Source organism: Sphaerodactylus townsendi, linkage group LG03 (genome assembly GCF_021028975.2).
Source record: "Sphaerodactylus townsendi isolate TG3544 linkage group LG03, MPM_Stown_v2.3, whole genome shotgun sequence".
In the NCBI taxonomy this organism is placed as follows: domain Eukaryota; kingdom Metazoa; phylum Chordata; class Lepidosauria; order Squamata; family Sphaerodactylidae; genus Sphaerodactylus; species Sphaerodactylus townsendi.
The window spans coordinates 177,417,445-177,434,721 of NC_059427.1; the positions used below are offsets into that span (position 1 = coordinate 177,417,445).

A 17,277-nucleotide genomic window follows, 5' to 3' on the forward strand; every position below is an offset into this window, starting at 1 on the left:
GACTTGTGTATAAGTTCAGGTTTCTATTTACACTTGATTTAAGTTTTATTATGAATGGTGAATTCTCTTCAATGGAGTACAACAGGGGCCCCCAATATGGTGTGTTTGGGCACCATGGTATCCGCTGACCCCTTTCCTAACGCCCTCCAAATATTTCTAGAAAGGGACTGGGGCCACATGGGGCATTTGCCCAGCCAGGCTTCTTACTGGTCATTGGAGATCTGATTGGCTGTGCTGATTTTTAGAGAGTTGCTTCAGCAGCAGCTGCCACCGCAGCACAAGGATCTTCACTATATGACTGCAGGTATATGCAAGAAAATATTAAGCACCATGTTAATCTTAAATGCATCCTGTTAAACCCAGCTTTTGGCTGAAACGTTGAAGCCTTTTTGTTACAATTATGCATGACTTCACTCCCTCACATTTTGTGGTTGGCTCCACCTTCCGTGGTGGCCATTTTGTGGTGGCCTCCACCCCGCTGTGTCAGGATTCCAAGGGTACCTGCAAGCTGAAAAAACCTGGGGCCCCCACAGCAGGCACCTGCAATACATGCAAACAGCCCCTCCCCCAAGCAGTTTGTTGTGCTTCCTGAAACGAAGCCTCCTGTGGTCAGTGGAGAGAGATTCAACAGTGCAAGGAGGAAGACATTGGTGGAACCTCTCCCCACATAAGCGGGGAAACACCTTCTGCAAGTTAAAGAACGGTCCATCTTTGTGGGTATTCTGTGCAGCCCCACATCGGGACTGTGCTTGCGCAGACCTGTCATGGAAAGAGTGTCAAGCTTTTTGCCTGCTCTGCAGCTCTGAAGAGCACTTGCTCCCTTCCCCTCGGGAGGGAAGTTTCCCACCCAAATAGTCACAGGACGTGATGGGGAGGAGTGCCATTCTTTCAGTTCATCCTTCTCTGCCACGCTGGAAAGAAGTTCCTGCTTCAGATCTGCTAATTCTTCCCCTCTCACTGGACCTCAAAACATGCTGTTGTGCCCTTGACTAGAGCATTCCTAAGCTGGTTTCAGCATTCCACCTGGGTCAGGACATGGTATGGCCAGTGTTCTTCCCCAAACTGTGTCCCCCAGTGAAGCAGTCCCTGCATACTCTTCTCATGCATGGAACATTGCTTTTCAACTTGCATCACATTGTGGACACAATGAAGGGCAGTCACCTTTTCATCCTGGTACGGTACCACATAGAGGGCTAGCAGTAGCTTCGCCTTGTCCACACGAGCGTCCAAGCCCGTGGAGTTGGCCTATGGCTCATCGGGTGGTTTGGCTGTTGGAAGTTCACACTCATTCCACTAGAGCACAGGTAGTGTCAGCTGCCTGACGGTCAAATATGCACGATCAAGACATTTACAGGGTGGCTGTGTGGCCACACTATTTGGTGGACTTTGACTCCTACAGGGAGGCTGCGGTGGGCAAAGCAGGTCTGCATTTGTTAGTCAAATACACAGTCTCATGGTCACTGCCAAGCTACTTTAACTTGCCGGTCTCCTCACGTGGGGCTGCACAAAATACCCATGAAGATGAAATACAGAGTTGCACTTACCTGTAACTGTAGTTCATCGAGTGGGTTTCTGTGCAGACACACATCCCTCCCTCCTACCCCGCCGTGGGCTGCTATTTCTTACCATGCTGCAGCTAGTTTCCAGGTCTTCCTTGTCTAGCCGCGGAGGTGGTAGGAGAAGTGAGGGAATAGCACTCCTCCCCATCCCATCATGTTACCATTTGAGTGGGAATCTTCCCTCCTGAGGGGAGGAGGAGTGACTGCTCTTCAGAGCTGTAGAGCAGATAAAAAGCTTGAAAACCTTTCCATGACAGGCCTGCGTAAGCACAATCCCAATGTGTGTCTGCACAGAAACTACAGTTTCTGGTAAGTGTGACTCTGTATTTAAGCTTTGTTAAGTTAATAATAATATTGGATCTTTTTTTCCCCATACAGCAAGCATACCATTTCATAAAATAATAACGTCTTAATATGGAGATGTTAGTTTTGACATGGATGTTTTGAGCTTGGCAGGGGTCCCCAAAATTTTTGAGCCGGTGGGAACTTTGGAAATCTGAAGCAGGGTGGGAGGCCCAACCACAAAATGACTGACACCAGAGCTGGGGCCACAAAAATGCAAGGAAGAAGCAGGGAAGGTAGAATGGAAGAGAGAATAAAACCAACGCTGCCAGATATGCAGCATTACTTTAATCTACACAGGTGTCAAACTCATGGCCCTCCAGATGTTATGGACTACAATTCCCATCATCCCCTGCCAGCATCATGATGGCAGGGGATGATGGGAACTGCAGTCCATAACATCTGGAGGGCCGCGAGTTTGACACCTATGGCATAGCCAGTCAGATGTATAGTGGCCAATCAGAATCTGCGCTAGGTAACAGCTCCACCTGACCCCAGCTATCTTCTGAAAACACTTTGCAGGTATTGTGGTACTCACGGGCACCTTGTTTGGGACATCTGACATAGCATATTAATTATGGGTGTTTTTTTTCAATTCAACATCAGCTTTAGTACCTTCACCAAAAGCAGATGTTAGACTAGAAAATGCAAATCAGTCTGATGCTTACGTTTACATTTAAACTATGTACATCCCATCCTAAATTTGTAGGCTCAAGTTAGCTAATGATGCAGCAACAGGTTGTGAGGAAACTCAGTGCTGAATCAGTACTCAATTTTCTTATGACCCAAGATCAGCAACAAAAAACAACAACAAACATTACAGATCAATCTCATAAGACATACAATCAAAAAAATATTAATCCATGTAAAATATACATTAAAAATGAACCACTTTCTTTTGCCTCATTTTGCATGCTGTAGCACAAAATTTTTGCTAAAGGATGTTTCAGCATGATTGCAAGGATACAGAACACAGCAGGCCATTCGCAAAAGAGAAAAATGCACAAATTAAAAACAGCCTAATCAGCCAAACAATTTTGCTCGGTTAAACTGGGTAGCACCCAGCGTAAACAAAACATTTGTTGCCAAGCTCTTGGAGTATACAAGGGTGTTTGGAATTGCTGGAAGTTCTTGCCTGTCCTTCTGCAACCCATGTTGCTGTATCATTTTGCCACCAGCAGCCAGATACATACGATGAAATTATTTATAACAACTGAGTGAGATTCAGTTGTTCATTTTTATAAAATCATGAAACTTAGATAGAAAAGGCCAGATCCACAACACCAACTTTCCCTGGGACAGAAGACTCTTATTAAGCTCTTCTTACATGATGGCATTCTCTACTCCCATGGTGGTGAACCTTTGGCACTCCAGATGTTATGGACTACAATTCCCATCAACCCCTGCCAGCATCACCATTTGGCCATTCTGGCAGGGGCTGATGGGAATTGTAGTCCATAACATCTGGAGTGCCAAAGGTTCGCCACCACTGCGTCCACTCTATTCTAATTTGCCTGTGTCAGGCTTGGCTTTTCAAGTAGCTTTTTAACCTAATGTCCAAGGTCAGGATCCCCAAAGTCGTGCTCATGAGTGCGCGGTGGTTCCCACTGACAACTTTCTTGGTGCTGACCAAGTGTTGTTGTTTTTTAAATTGGCCTGGGGCATGGGGGAATTTTGTCCTGCAAGGCTTTTGATTGGCAATTGACTATTCCGTTTTTTTAAAAAAACACTGTTTGGCCACAGCTGTCATGACAGCACAAGGATTTTCACTGGATGGCTGAAGGAAAACTGTAGCAGCCATTTTGCACCTGCACCTCCATAGTGTTAGGATGCCAATGGTGCTTTCAGGCTGAAAGGCTGGGAACCATGGACCTCAGCAGAGCTGGGTTTTTCTCACTATTTGTCCATCTAGTCATCTGCCTGTTGGGAAAATGAAGCCTTTAGAAGGATGTGATCCCAGTTATTCTAATCTTTAAAAGTGAGACGGCTTTCCCTAGAGTTCTGGTAATAAGCCTTGCTGGTTGCTGTCTTGTATTTACAGACCCGCCAACGGAGAGCACAAAAGAAGATACTCCCCAGGGTTGTCCACAGGCTGTGGAAAACATTAGGAGTCAGCAAAGGGTCACCCCTTCTTCCAGCTCAAGTGAGCTAACAAGTGACAGTGTGGCATCTGAACCCCAAACATCGGAAACTGAGCAATCAGTTCTTCCTCGCCACACAGAAGACATCTTGGATATCTCACTTCCTGTCGCTGGTGGTGACAACAGTGAGGGTATTGCTCCTGAGCCTGCTTCCTCTCTGCCATCTCTGGGGGCAGAGACCCAAGCTAATGACATTCCCTTGTCTTCACATGTGCCCCAGCCAATATCTGATGTTGCTGAGTTGAATTTGTCCACCTCTACTCCAACCCCCTTTCATGTCTTAGCCACTGAGGGAGCAGATAACTCTGTGAGTGCTGAGCAGGCCGGTTCTTCAGCTCAGACCCCAGGCCAGGAAGGCGCCTCCCTCCCTTCCACTCTGGAATCAGACAGCGAGGGCCCCCCTAAGATGGACTTCACTGACAACAACATCAAGACGCTGGACGAGAAGCTGCGGACGCTTCTGTACCAGGAACACAGCTTGTCGGGCACATCCCCTGAGAGCCAGAAAGACACACAAAGTGCAGTGGAGTCTCCATTCTCCTCTTCCGCTGAAGACACTCTTCCCTGCCAACTACCTGAAGGCCAGTCCCCTGACTCCCCCGAAGAGGCCCAGCAAAGCCCTGCCAAGCCTCCAGACCCCCAGGGTACGCTCAGCCCACCTGCAAGCCATCCTGAGGTTTTGCCAGTGCTGAAGAGGGAGCACGGTGTTATCACTTCTGCTCCCAGTGACCTCTGCATGCAGGTGAGTACTGATGGGTAGGTTGGGCTGGTCTTGAAAACAGTTTGTCCTACAGTCAGTGAAATCTAACACATCGGGCAGTGTAATGGATGCTGGCAAGCAACAGGTAAGCGTCCTCTCCAGGTGGGTTATTGCAATGCCATGTCTTTCTTTTTTTTTAGAACTAGCCTGCTGGATCAGACCAGAGTCCATCTAGTCCAGCATTCTGCTACTCGCAGTGGCCCACCAGGTGCCTTTGGGAGCTCACATGCAGGAGGTGAAAGCAATGGCCTGCTGCTGCTGCTGCTGCTGCTCCTGAGCACCTGGTCTGCTAAGGCATTTGCAATCTGAGATCAAGGAGGATCAAGATTGGTAGCCATAGATCGACTTCTCCTCCATGAATATGTCCAAACACTTTTTAAAGCTATCCAGGATGGTGGCCATCACCACTTCCTGTGGCAGCATATTCCAAACACCAATCCCACGTTGCGTGAAGAAGTGTTTCCTTTTATTAGTCCTAATTCTTCCCCCCAGCATTTTCAATGAATGCCCCCTGGTTCTAGTATTGTGAGAAAGAGAGAAAAATTTCTCCCTGTCAACATTTTCTACCCCATGCATAATTTTATAGACTTCAATCCCTTATCCCATCCCCTCAAGATGTCTCGCACCTCTCCAAACTAAAGAGTCCTGTAAAGCGGCTGCAGCCTCTCCTTTGCATAAGGAAGGGGTGCTCCAATCCTTCCAATCTGTATCCTCGTTGCCCCTTCTCTGCACTTTTTCTATCTCTTCGATATCCTTTTTGAGATGTGGCGACCAGAGACTGAACCACAGTACTTACTCCAAGAATTTGCAGTCGCATTCACTGCTTTTATATAAGGGCATGACAATCCTTGCAGTTTTATTATCAACTCTTTTCCTAATGATCCCCAGCATAGAGTTTGCCTTTTTCACAGCTGCCATGCATTGAGTTGACATTCCCATGGAACTATCAACTAAGATGCCCAAATCCTTTCCTGGTCTGTGACTGATAGCACTGACCCCCTGTAGCATGTCTTCATGTGAAGTTTCTGGATTTTTTTGCCCCTAAGTGTTGCATCATCACTTTACATTTTGCTAAGCATTGAACTGCATTTTGCCATTTCTTAACTCCACTCACCCTAATTTATCATCAGGTCCACTTGGAGCTCTTTGCAATCCTTTATGCGGTTCCTATCCATCACACTACTCAAGTATAATTTTGGTATCATCTCCCAAAACTTGGCCACTCACACTACCCACCTCCCAACTTCCAGGCTACATTTTATAGAATAAGATTAAAGAGTGATACTGGTCCCACACACTGAGGATCCTTGGGGGACACCACTCCCTACATCTCTCCATTGTGAGAACTTCCCATTTACACCCACTCTTTGTTTCCTGTTCCTCAACCAGTTTTTAATCCATAGGAGGACTCTCCCCCTCTTATTCGCCTTCATTGCTGAGTTTTCTCAAGCAGTCTCTGGTGAGGAACTTTGTCAAAAGCCTTTTGGAAATCCAAGTAGACAAATGTCCACTGGTTCCCCTCTTTTTTTATCCACACATGCCTGTTTACACCCTCAAGAGAATCTCTACTAAGTTTGTAAGACAGGATCCTTGCCTCTACAAAAAGCCATGCTGACTCTCTTCCTCAGCAGGTCTTGCTTTTCTACATGTTAATAATTTTGTATCTTTAATGATACAGATTCTACTAATTTACCAGGAACAGATGTCAAAACCCTCGACTGACCTTGTAATTTCCTTCTTGGTCCCCCCTAGCCCCTTCTCTTAAAGATTGGTGTGTACATTGGCCCATCTTCCAGTCTTCAGGGGTGGAGCCCTGAATTTCACTAGGATAAGTTGCATATTAATGTGAGAAGATCAAAGCAATTTCCATTAGCTTGAGCTTTTAAAGAACTTTCTTGGATGAAGATGATACTTTAATCTGGGCCCAGGGGCTTTGGTAGCATTTAGTTTATCAATGGCTGCCAAGAACTTCTTCCTTTTGAAATCACCACCACTATCTTCGCTAGATCCTCGGATTCACCTCCTAAGAAGCTTGGTTCAGGTCCAGGAATTTTCCTCCCTTTCAGGTTCCTGCGCACTATCCCCCTCATCTTTGAGAAATTTCCCTTCTAGCTGAAAGGCAAATGTAACTACATTTAGTAGTTGTCACTCTTGTCTCAGATGCATGCAGAGATACCTCTGAATCTGACAGCATTGTGCCAGTGGCTATGTTCCCTAATCGGGCTCAACAACACTGATTTCCCGCTTTCAGGTCCTGCAAGGTCCCTACATAGGAATTAGATCTAGGATCACCTCTCCCCTGGTTGGTTCTTACAACCATCTGCTCTAAGCCACAGTCATTTTAAGCATATCCAGGAGATGTTCTCATAAACCTTTACTATGACCCTGAACATGCATTTTCTCCAGTTTATATGGGGATATAGTTAAAATGCGCCCATTACCACAACATTTTGCTTTGCTTTTGTTGGCCCCTCTTCTAATTTCTTTTTCCATCTCAGAATCCTCTTGCCTTATTGCACTTTGGTCAGGGGGGGCGATAATATATTCCTTCCACTGTTAAACTATGCTTCACCCCTGAGTATTGATATCCACAGTTAGCTTCTGTAGAGGAATCAGGCTCCCCCTGCATTGTCTGTCTATCTTTTATGTGACACTATGCTCTGCTTTGATGTAGAGGGCCACCCCACCCCCCAATACGCCCACTGTCCTATCGCTTCCTGTAGAGCCTGTAACAACCTGGGATACAACAGCATCCCACTGGTTCTCCTCATTCCATCATGTCTCTGTGATGCCCACTATATCAATGTCCCTCCCTTCAAACTCTGTACTCCAGCTCTCCCCCATTTTACCGGTCGAAGATGCTTCTACTATTAGCATAGAGACACTTGTATACTCTTGTCCCTAACCACCAGGGTTTTATGTGTTTTGCCCTCTCTTAGCGCTTTGCAGGTGTAGACACTCTTCCTATCACTTATCACATTGCTTTATGCTCATGGCTTATATGTGGTGGATTTAGAAAAACTCCTCCCTCCCTCTGTCTGCATCCCCATGGACTCTGTATTCCGAACCGAAGTCACCTCAGCTCCTGTCGGCTTTCTCTCCCAAAGGATCAGTTTAAAGCTGTTCTGGCCCACCTTTTTTTTTAATGTTGAAGCCAGCAGCCTGGCTCCTCTTTGGTTAAAGATGGAAACCCGCGTCCCGCTTTTGTACAGGCCTGCCTTATCCCAAAAGGTTCCCCAGTTCCCCTGGAGCCAAATCTGAAACCTCTCTTGCCTTTTTACATCACCTACCTTCTCATCCCACGCATTTGAGACTCCTGTATCTCCGCTGCACTTTAAGTAGCTTCGCCCTGTGCGTGGAACAAGGTAGCATTTCGGAGTAATGCTCACAGCTTTATGGGGGTCCTGGATTTTAACCTTTTTCCTAGCAGCCTAAATTTAGCTTCCAGAACCACCCGGCTACATTTCCCAATGTCATTGGTACCAATGTGGACCACAACTGCTGACTCCACCCCAGCACTGTCTAACAGCCTATCTAGACGAAGCGTGACATCCACAACCTTCGCACCAGGCAGGCAAGTCACCATGCGGTCATCACGCCTCTCACAAACCCAACTCTCTATATTCCTAATGATCAAATCACCCACTACAAGGAGCCCCCCACCTCCCCGAGGGGTATCCTCAGTGTGAGAGGATATCTGACCACCAGCTAAGGAAGGGGTCCCATCTAAGGGAGCATCTTCCCCCACCTCAGACTGGCACCCTCCGTCACCCAAACTCTCATTCTCCATGACATCTGAAGAGATGTCGCCTTGGGAGTGGGACCTGACTGCTAGGTCCCTGAAAGCCTCGTTTGTTGACCTTTTCCCACCTTCCTTTTCCCACCTTCCACTGTTTTCATTACAGAAGATCTGGAATCTCAGGGCCAACATCAGATGGAATGGAGATCATTTCTTGTTTTTACCTGTAAAAACTAACTAGAGTGTGCCTGTGGCTACAATTTGGATCAGATTCATGCTGGAAAGGAAGAAATTTTAACCATTCACATACTGCTTGAAACTAGGGCTCTCTGTGTCAGTGTTAGCAGTTTTAAAGGGAACAAGATGTCCTTTTAAAATCTTGTATGAAGATACTTTCAGGAGGACAGCTGTGTTCTTCTGCAGTTGAAGAGCGAGATTGCAATTCAGTAGCACCATAGAGACCAGCAGGATTTTTGAGACATGAGTTTTTAAGTCAAAGTTCCCCCTCATCAGTTAGCTGATGAAGATATCTCTAAGGGGCAAATGGACTCAAATCTAGCTCTTTTAAAACCTGTTGCTTTTCTTTATAATTTTAATAAAGCAAGAAGCCTGGTGTTGATTATCGTAGCTCTTTTCTTTTAGCTCTGCTAAAAAAAAATTGCAGCTGCGTGCAGTTTACCTGTTACAAACTGATGGAGATTTCGTAATCTCTGTCAACAAACAATTGCTTTGAGCTTGATTGTGCCAGGAATTGGACAGAATAAGAGGCTGATCAATTTTTATGACAAACTGGGGTAGAAATTGTGGCACAGTGGATTCAGTAAATGGTGTCAAAGTTGAGTTTTACAGTAAGCTTTGGTGAGATCTTACATCACTCGTTTACCTTCCACAGCTGAGCACTGCAACTCCAGACTAGGTGTTAGGACTGGAAAGCTGTTAATGTTAACACTATTTGTTTGTTTTTTTCCAAAAGAGTTCCAAAGGGAATCCAGGAATTTATGGGCTTATTAGCCCCATGTCTGTTGCAAGTAAATTAGTAGAATTAGTGTGCACACAGAGGGAGAGGCCTGCTAAGGGGCAGCCAAGCATGGCTTCTGCAAAGGAAAGTCCTGCCTCACCAGACATTTGGATTTTTTCAAGGATGTTAATAAGCTTATGGATAAGGGTGATATAGAGGACATCACATAACTTAGACTTCCAAAAGGCTTTTGACAGTTGACAGACTCCAATATATACATGGAGTCTAATCTAGTCAAGACTGAAGAGCTGTTGCTATTTAGTTCGATAAAAATGTCTACTTGGTTTGTGACAGCAGAAAAAAAAGGCAAACTCCATACTGGGAATTAATTAGGAAAGGGATTGAAAATATTATTTAATTTATTTTCAAAATGTACATTTCACCTTCCTGCCCTTTCAAGGGCAACCAAGGCAGCTAACAATTTAAAAAATAAAATGATAAAATACTTTATAAAACCATTGTAATAAACCTGTTACCAAAACATACCTCAATTGTTTTCATCTAGGAAGGCTTGGAGTTGTCCATCACCTAGCTAAAAAATGGAACATTTGAGACTGGTAGATAATTAATGAGATCTCCTGGGTCAGGGATAGGTTTATTTAAAAGCTGGTACACCACAGCTCGTTTTAAGGCTGTGGCAATCATCCCCTCTTAAGGAACCATTAGCTACTTCTCAAACCCAGCCAGCCTCCCCCTCCCTCCCCCCCCCCATGTATGTACCCCAGAAGGGCAAGGGTCATATAAGCAGATGGTAGGCTTCAAACTGGGCAAGGATCTTGTTCACATCCTCAAACTTAAACTGAAAAATATCTAACACAATTGGACAAATTGACACTCTAGCACTGTCCATCCATGTCACTGCTAACATCGAGTCCGACTCAGAACAGGATGCAAGAAATTTTTATCTGAAAACACTTGAGCAAAATGGTCACAACGGGCCACTGTGCAGTCCTCTTCCTCCTGCAGACCCTATCCTGACAGGCCCCCAACCACCTGGCCAACACTATGCACACACAGTGGCGGCAAAAAAAGATGGTTTCTCTGCCACCGTCACCACCGTAGAGTATGCTTTTAAATTAGCTTTACCCTGTTTCTTGTTGGGTTCAGCCTGATTCTTCCTCAGCAGCCACTCTAGCCATCTTCCTTGTCTTTTTGTTACTGCCCCTCGGTAAACCAAGGGACTGCCTGGGCTTTCCACCTGATAGAGGGTGCTTGGGAGTGACCATGTCAGCTGCCTGGGTCGCTTACTCATTCCAGAAGTCAACCAGGGCATTGGCAGAAGCACCAACCATATTAATGGGAAACTCCCCTGGAACCATAACAAAGCCATTCAGATCCATCTGGCTCTAGAGCAGTGGTGGCAAACCTTTGGCACTCCAGATGTTATGGACTACAATTCCCATCAGCCCCTGCCATCATGGCCAATTGGCCGTGCTGGCAGGGGCTGATGGGAATTGTAGTCCATAACATCTGGAGTGCCAAAAGTTCACCACCACTGCTCTAGAGCACAGGTGTCAAACTCGCGACCCTCCAGATATTATGGACTACAGTTCCCATCATCCCCTGCCAGCACAAAAAGGCAACCCAGAGTGCAGACATGGTTGAGATTTATAAAATTATGCTTGAGATTAAGAAAGCTGCTATTGAGAACTTTTCATCCTACTTCCATAATGTTGGAACTCAAGAAAAACCAAAGAAGTTGATGGCCAGGTAACTCAGGATGGACAAAAAGAAAGAACTGCTTTATTTAACAAGTCATTACATTTTGGGATTCACTGCCAGTGGAGATGGCCATGGCCACAAATAGAGACGACTTTGAACGGGGCTTAGGCAGATTCATGGGGGAGGGGCTTATCAATGGCTACTAACTACGGTAACGGGAAACTCCACAGTAGCATCAGGAGAATCTTTGGCCACTATTCCTTGTTTTTTGATTCTCCAGGACAACAGATTGGCCACGGTGTGAAACCGAATGCTGACCAACTGGACTGCTGGTCTGATCCAGCAAGACTCTTCTTGTGTTATTTTCTCTGAAAACTCAACCTAACTTCCTACTTCAATTATTATCTTATTGTAAAAATCCGAAAATAAATAAATAAATAAAAATAAATGGCTGTCATTTCTGAGAACAAGCATTTTAGTCAGGCTTAGAGATGGTATAGGAGGAAGAAGAAGAGGAGGAGGAGGAGGAGTTTGGATTTATATCCCCCCTTTCTCTCCTGTAGGAGACTCAAAGGGGCTGACAATCTTCTTTCCCTTCCCCCCCTCACAACAAACACCCTGTGAGGTAGGTGGGGCTGAGAGAGCTCAGAAGAGCTGTGACTAGCCCAAAGTCACCCAGCTGGCGTGTGTGGGAGTGCACAGGCTAATTTGAATTCCCCAGATCAGCCCCCACAGTTCAGGCGGCAGAGCGGGGAATCAAACCCGGTTCCTCCAGGTTAGAATGCACCTGCTCTTAACCACTACGCCACTGCATGGGAGCAATGCTAAGGAACAAAGCAGGCTCTAGGATTTTGATGGTCATAACTTTATATGTGATACATGCTCTCTTACTCAAGTGTCATGTTTTTTCTCTACCCTCCCTCCCACCCTTTTATGTACACAGGAGACGTCCCCAGAGACCTCACTTCCTGAGAACCCTGTGGCCTGTCCCGATTCAGCCTCAAGTGGTGGAGCTGTGCAACTGCATGCAGGAGGTGGATATTTTGGCCTAAGCTTTACTTGCCCTAGTCTCAAAAACCCCATTAGCAAGAGAACCTGGACTCGCAAATTAAAAAGCTGGGCGTACAGGCTACGGCAGACCAGCTTTTTCAAGAGAGCAAAAGTCCGGCAAGGTAGTGTGCTTACAGTCAGGGACCTAGACTAGGTAACATCTGTTTTCATTTCCTTACTTACGTTTCTTTCCTGCCCCCTTTTGCATTTCCTGCACTACCCCATATATATATATATATATCTTTTTCCTACATCTTGCTCATCTGTGTAACATTTCATTCACTACCGCTTTGTTTTCCAGTTTGATTAACCAGTTTTTTTCATTCCACATAGAAGTCTAGATCTTGAGATACCAAAAAATATTTGAAAGCCTACATGTATAATCGAATCGTTTTTTTAAAATTCAGTGTTGCTTGTTAGTCTTTTCATGATCTCCACTTTACCCAACCGCGTTCGATTTCTTTGTGTCCCCCTTCCTTTAAAAAGAGTTCACAACAGAGGAGATAACAAGTGAAATTGTTCCTGATTGGATGTCTCCTCCTGAACAAGCCACAGTGGAGAACGAAGCAACTGGTCAATCTAAACCTCTGGCTGGGTCATTTCAGCGAGGCCGATTTCAGGTTGGTATATTCAAATCAGGTAACAGATTAATTCAGTTAAGTACTGACGCCATTTTAGGATGGGATGTTTTATTTTTAATGTGCTTTATTCAAATGGCTGTGCACTTTAAAGCAGTAAATAAACAAGTTGCCACAGAACCACGAGACAGAAGGACCTATAACTGACATAACTTTACTTCTATAACTTTACTTTTATTTAATCTCTACCCCTGCCAGAGGCCGAGCTCAGGGTGGCTTATAACCCGTCAATACAACATTTGCAAGTCAAATTTCAAACATAGATAATATAATACAAATAAAACAGTTAAAATGACTTAAAAGTTAATCAACAAACAGTTAAAATTCTAAACATACACAAAACTGAGTCTCCATCCTTCTCCATTCTATTTTCCGAATTAGAATATGATCCGCATAATTCCAGCTCTGTCCAGTGTAGCTCATCAACCCACGAGGGGAAGGGAAAGGCAGAAAGGGGGGGAGAGGAGCAAGTACAGTGGAACCTCGGTTTTCGCCGGTGATCTGTCCGGCGATGTTCGGCAAAAACCGAAACCGGCAAAAACTGAAGCTACGCCGTTTACGCATGCGCTATGCAAACAGCATAGCAAATTTACGCAAAAAGCATAAATTTACGCAAACGGCTTAGCAAATTTACGCAAAAAGTGTAAATTTACGCAAACGGCGTAGCCGAAAACGGAGGCGCCTGGCGAAAACCGAGGCAAAAACCGACCGACAAAAACCAAAGGCGACGATTACCAAGTGTCAGTGCCTGAGTTTGACCTTGCTTCTCATCCCATTCTGTTTCTTTGCGCCGCGCCCGGAATGTGGGCCGAGCTGAAAAGTTATACACTGCATATATCTGATTGTAGAAATGTTAGAAAAATTCCTTTCGTGTGGAAGTGCTTTGTTTTCTGTTTCTTTGATCTGGAGGGGGGAGTGCTGGTTGGAACTCTGGGCGCCCAAAGTTCCCTTTGCTAAGCTGATGGATCTGTATTGCTATGGAATGAAGAACTATTCTGGTTACTATTCTGTGGGCTCTTATCTGTTCCTCACACCGAGGTTCCACTGTAAAGGGAAGGGAATGGGATAAGAGGAGAGAGACATAGGGGAGGGACGGGTGGCTGGGAAGGTTTTACAAATTGTGATGAATCCCAAGCAGGCCCCTGAATGTTTTCTGAAAGACAAAAGTTGTACAATACTTCAGGAAGCCAATGAGGTGTCCATGACTTTGTAAGAGTGAAGAAACTGGGAGAGCCAGCCATTGAGAGTCACAGTTCCACCTGAAGCCGGAAAACAGCTAGATTCAAGTCCAGTGGCACCGTAGAGAGCAGTAAGATTTTTGGGACAGAGGCCTTCAAGAATCAGAGCTCTCTTCCTCAGATATCTCTGAAACTACCTCAAGTGCGGTTACACACAGGGCAGACAGACCATCTAAAACAGATCTGGGAGAAAAAAACTTTCACAGTGCCCGCCCCCAATTAACTCCACTTTTGGAAATGCTGCTTCTCCCCCCTCATCCCGAGTGTCACCCCTTCCCCATGTGGTGCGTTTCAGTGGCAGCATTCACCACTGCTACTTCAGCTTTTCTTTGTCCTTGGTGGTGACATCGGCCAGTCTGTGGCACCGTGACAAAGTGCTCCTTCAGCTGGCATCGTCTCCTGCTTTCCAAGCCCTGCCGTCTTTTCATCACCCGGCTCCCACAGACCCAGGTGGCTTGTTTTGTGCTGCAGCAGCCACGGATAATGACTTCATGGCTTGTGGGAGTTGGTGGGACCAGAGTCGAACCAGCAGAGCGAAAGGGGAAGTCTGTCCTTTGAACATGTAACTTAGCTCGAGTGGAGGCAGCATGTGGACAGTCTGCATTTGAGAGTTACTTTTTCATGCAAGGTCATTTTAGAGGGCAGCCAAGTTGTTCTGCAGTGCACGGCTGCTCTGGAGGCCAGTAGCGCTGTAGAGACCAGCAATACTTTTGGCAGATGAGCTTCCGATGAAGGGAGCTTTCAACAAAGGGAGTTTTGACTCTCGAAAACTCATATCCCCAAAGTATTGTTGGTCTCTGAGGTGCTGCTGAACACGAATGTAGCTGCCCTTCCACACAAGTGACTTTCACGTAAGAGTTTGATAATGGATGAAATGGCTCCACTGGATCACATACGGAAAATGCTCCACGGGTCATTTCATCTCCGTAGTTTCCTTAATATAGAAGTGCTCAGAGATCATTCCATCCCCTAGGATTCCAAAACAGGGCAAAGCTTTCCCAGACCCCTCTGCCTGATCCAGGTGAATGAGTTTTTCCAAATAAAAAGTTGGTGTGTTAGAAGCTGACAGTCCCTTAATAACATTTTCTGGTGATTTGAACTGGCGGTTCCGGCAGAATTGGTATACAGTTGACGCTCACCTAAAAAAAAGAATTACTGGCAGCTTAGGTGATGGTTATTCCGGGTTGCCTGGGAAGAAGACTGGGCATGTTAGAATCAGCTGCCCCCTCTTTCCTCAACGGCTTCCCCAAATGCCTTGTTTTTCAATTTGTGCAATAGCAGCAGACGCCTGGTGAATGACTGGCAAGGTATTTGTTGTGTCATTCCTGGTGCTTCGGGTCTCTGTAAGTTTTCTCTCTCTCTTTTCTCTGTCAAATTCTTTGAAACCACTACGTTTTATTCTCTCTGCAGGAGAGGAAGGGGGGATATAAATCCAAACTCCTCCTCCTCCTCCTCCTCCTCCTCCTCCTCCTCCTCCTCCTCCTCTTCCTCTTCCTCTTCCTCTTCCTCTTCCTCTTCCTCCTCCTCCTCCTCTGCTCCCTGCACAGCTCTTTTGCTGCGTTTGACAGGGTTCCTTGGCTTGATGTTGCCTGTTCATTCAAAGAATCTGTAATTGTTGAGGAGCAGCTCTCTTATGCTTTTCCTTGTCATTCTCTCTGCACAAATATTCCTTTGGGTCCTTTTTACAGAGCTTGCTGTCTTTTCTCCTTGGTTTATATGGCATTTTTAGGCATAGGATCAACCAGCTGCAAGTTGAAGGGCGTGCCTGTTAATTGTGTTTCAGTATCTTGACGTCACTGCAGTCCAGATCTGTCACATGCCTGTTACATGGTGCTCTCAAATTTTTTTAAATGCAGAAAATAAACATTTCCTCTCCAAATGAGGCATAGTGCAGAAGGTTCATCCCAGGCTTGCTTGGGTAGGTGGATGTAATGTAACCACAGCCTTGGGAATCAGCCCACTTCTCCATAACACTGCCAAGATCACCTTTCTTGGAAAAGATACCTGCCAAGCCCAATGTTTCCCCTTCTTCTTTCTCTTTCTCTGTTCTTGGTGCAGGTCATTACGGTGCCCCAGCAGATGGGCTCTGGCGGCTCAGAAACTGACCCTTCTTCCTCAGAATTCGGGGCAGGAGAGGTTGCTCCCAGACAAGAAGAAATTGCCACGGGGGCTGTAGGTGAAACAGATGGGTCTTCCACCACCCCTGAGCGGCGGGAGCTGGAGGAGACCTCTGCCACTGCTAGCAGCATACAATCTTGCTCTGAGCCGTGGACCAAAGGTGGTTTTGTGCGGAAGCAGCCAAGTTCTGACAGTGAACTGTCTGCCCCCATGGGTGGGGGCCCGGAAGGCTGGGAGAGAAGCCAGCAGTTCCAAGAGGAGCGGAGCGGCCCCCGTGCCAAGAGGCGCAGCTCCCTCTTTTATTCGCCATCATCCCCCATGAGCAGCGACGATGAGTCCGAGATGGAGGACGAGGACCTGAAGGTGGAGCTGCAGCGTTTGCGGGAGAAGTAAGGTCTTGTCTTGGGAACACTAGAATGAGAGCTCTCTGGCTGGTTTCCTCGGAATTCTTAGCTGGCGGGTGACAGAGTGGGTGCAGCAGGGCTCACCTTAAACACCATGACACTGGTGGTCAAAGCATGATATTTTGGGGTTAGAATTATATCCGAAGATGGCTGGTGAGACAGAGCCTTCTATTTCTACATGGATCCTGGTTCTTTTATGCCAGGGACGTAGGTATAGAATTTTTATGGGGTGGGTTCGGAGGGGTGGGACTCAGGGGGGCCCACCCCACCCACCCCTGGGGGTGTGACCCCACCTCCCCAAGCCCCACCTCCAGCTGCAAGCCAGCCGGAGCCCGGGAAAGTAAGTCTCATCTGTCGCGAGACCTCCTTTGTGAGAGGTGAGGCTTTCTTTCCCGGGCTCTGGCTGGCTTGCAGCTTGCAAGCGTGCAATGCGGGCTGTGCCTGTGTGGGTGCACAGGAGTGCCGACCCCCGCCGGAGATGCAGTGGGGGGGGTTAAACCCGAAAAAAACCCCTTACCTAAGTCCCTGCTTTATTCCCTTTATAATGACATTTCTGTGCACAGTGAATCTGACAGCAGCTTGGTTGACTGGCATAAGTTACAGAGAAT

General features: G+C 46.3%; 1 protein-coding gene and 1 long non-coding RNA gene across 22 annotated transcripts in view; one reads left to right on the forward strand and one right to left on the reverse strand.

Annotated features, from left to right (window-relative positions):
* The window catches only part of LOC125429710, a 398,924-nt gene that overhangs the window by 137,395 nt on the left and 244,252 nt on the right, over positions 1 to 17,277 (reverse strand). The window lies entirely within an intron of this gene.
* Positions 1 to 17,277, forward strand: part of WNK3 (WNK lysine deficient protein kinase 3) — a 143,583-nt gene that overhangs the window by 111,822 nt on the left and 14,484 nt on the right. For 20 of the 21 annotated variants that reach the window (XM_048491036.1, XM_048491040.1, XM_048491034.1 and 17 more), the window contains 4 exons: positions 3,943 to 4,784; positions 12,165 to 12,393; positions 12,758 to 12,891; positions 16,206 to 16,654. In XM_048491036.1, coding sequence (XP_048346993.1) covers positions 3,943 to 4,784; positions 12,165 to 12,393; positions 12,758 to 12,891; positions 16,206 to 16,654 — 1,654 coding nt within the window. The remainder of the gene's footprint in view (positions 1 to 3,942; positions 4,785 to 12,164; positions 12,394 to 12,757; positions 12,892 to 16,205; positions 16,655 to 17,277) is intronic. The other variant, XM_048491045.1, reaches the window with a different exon arrangement.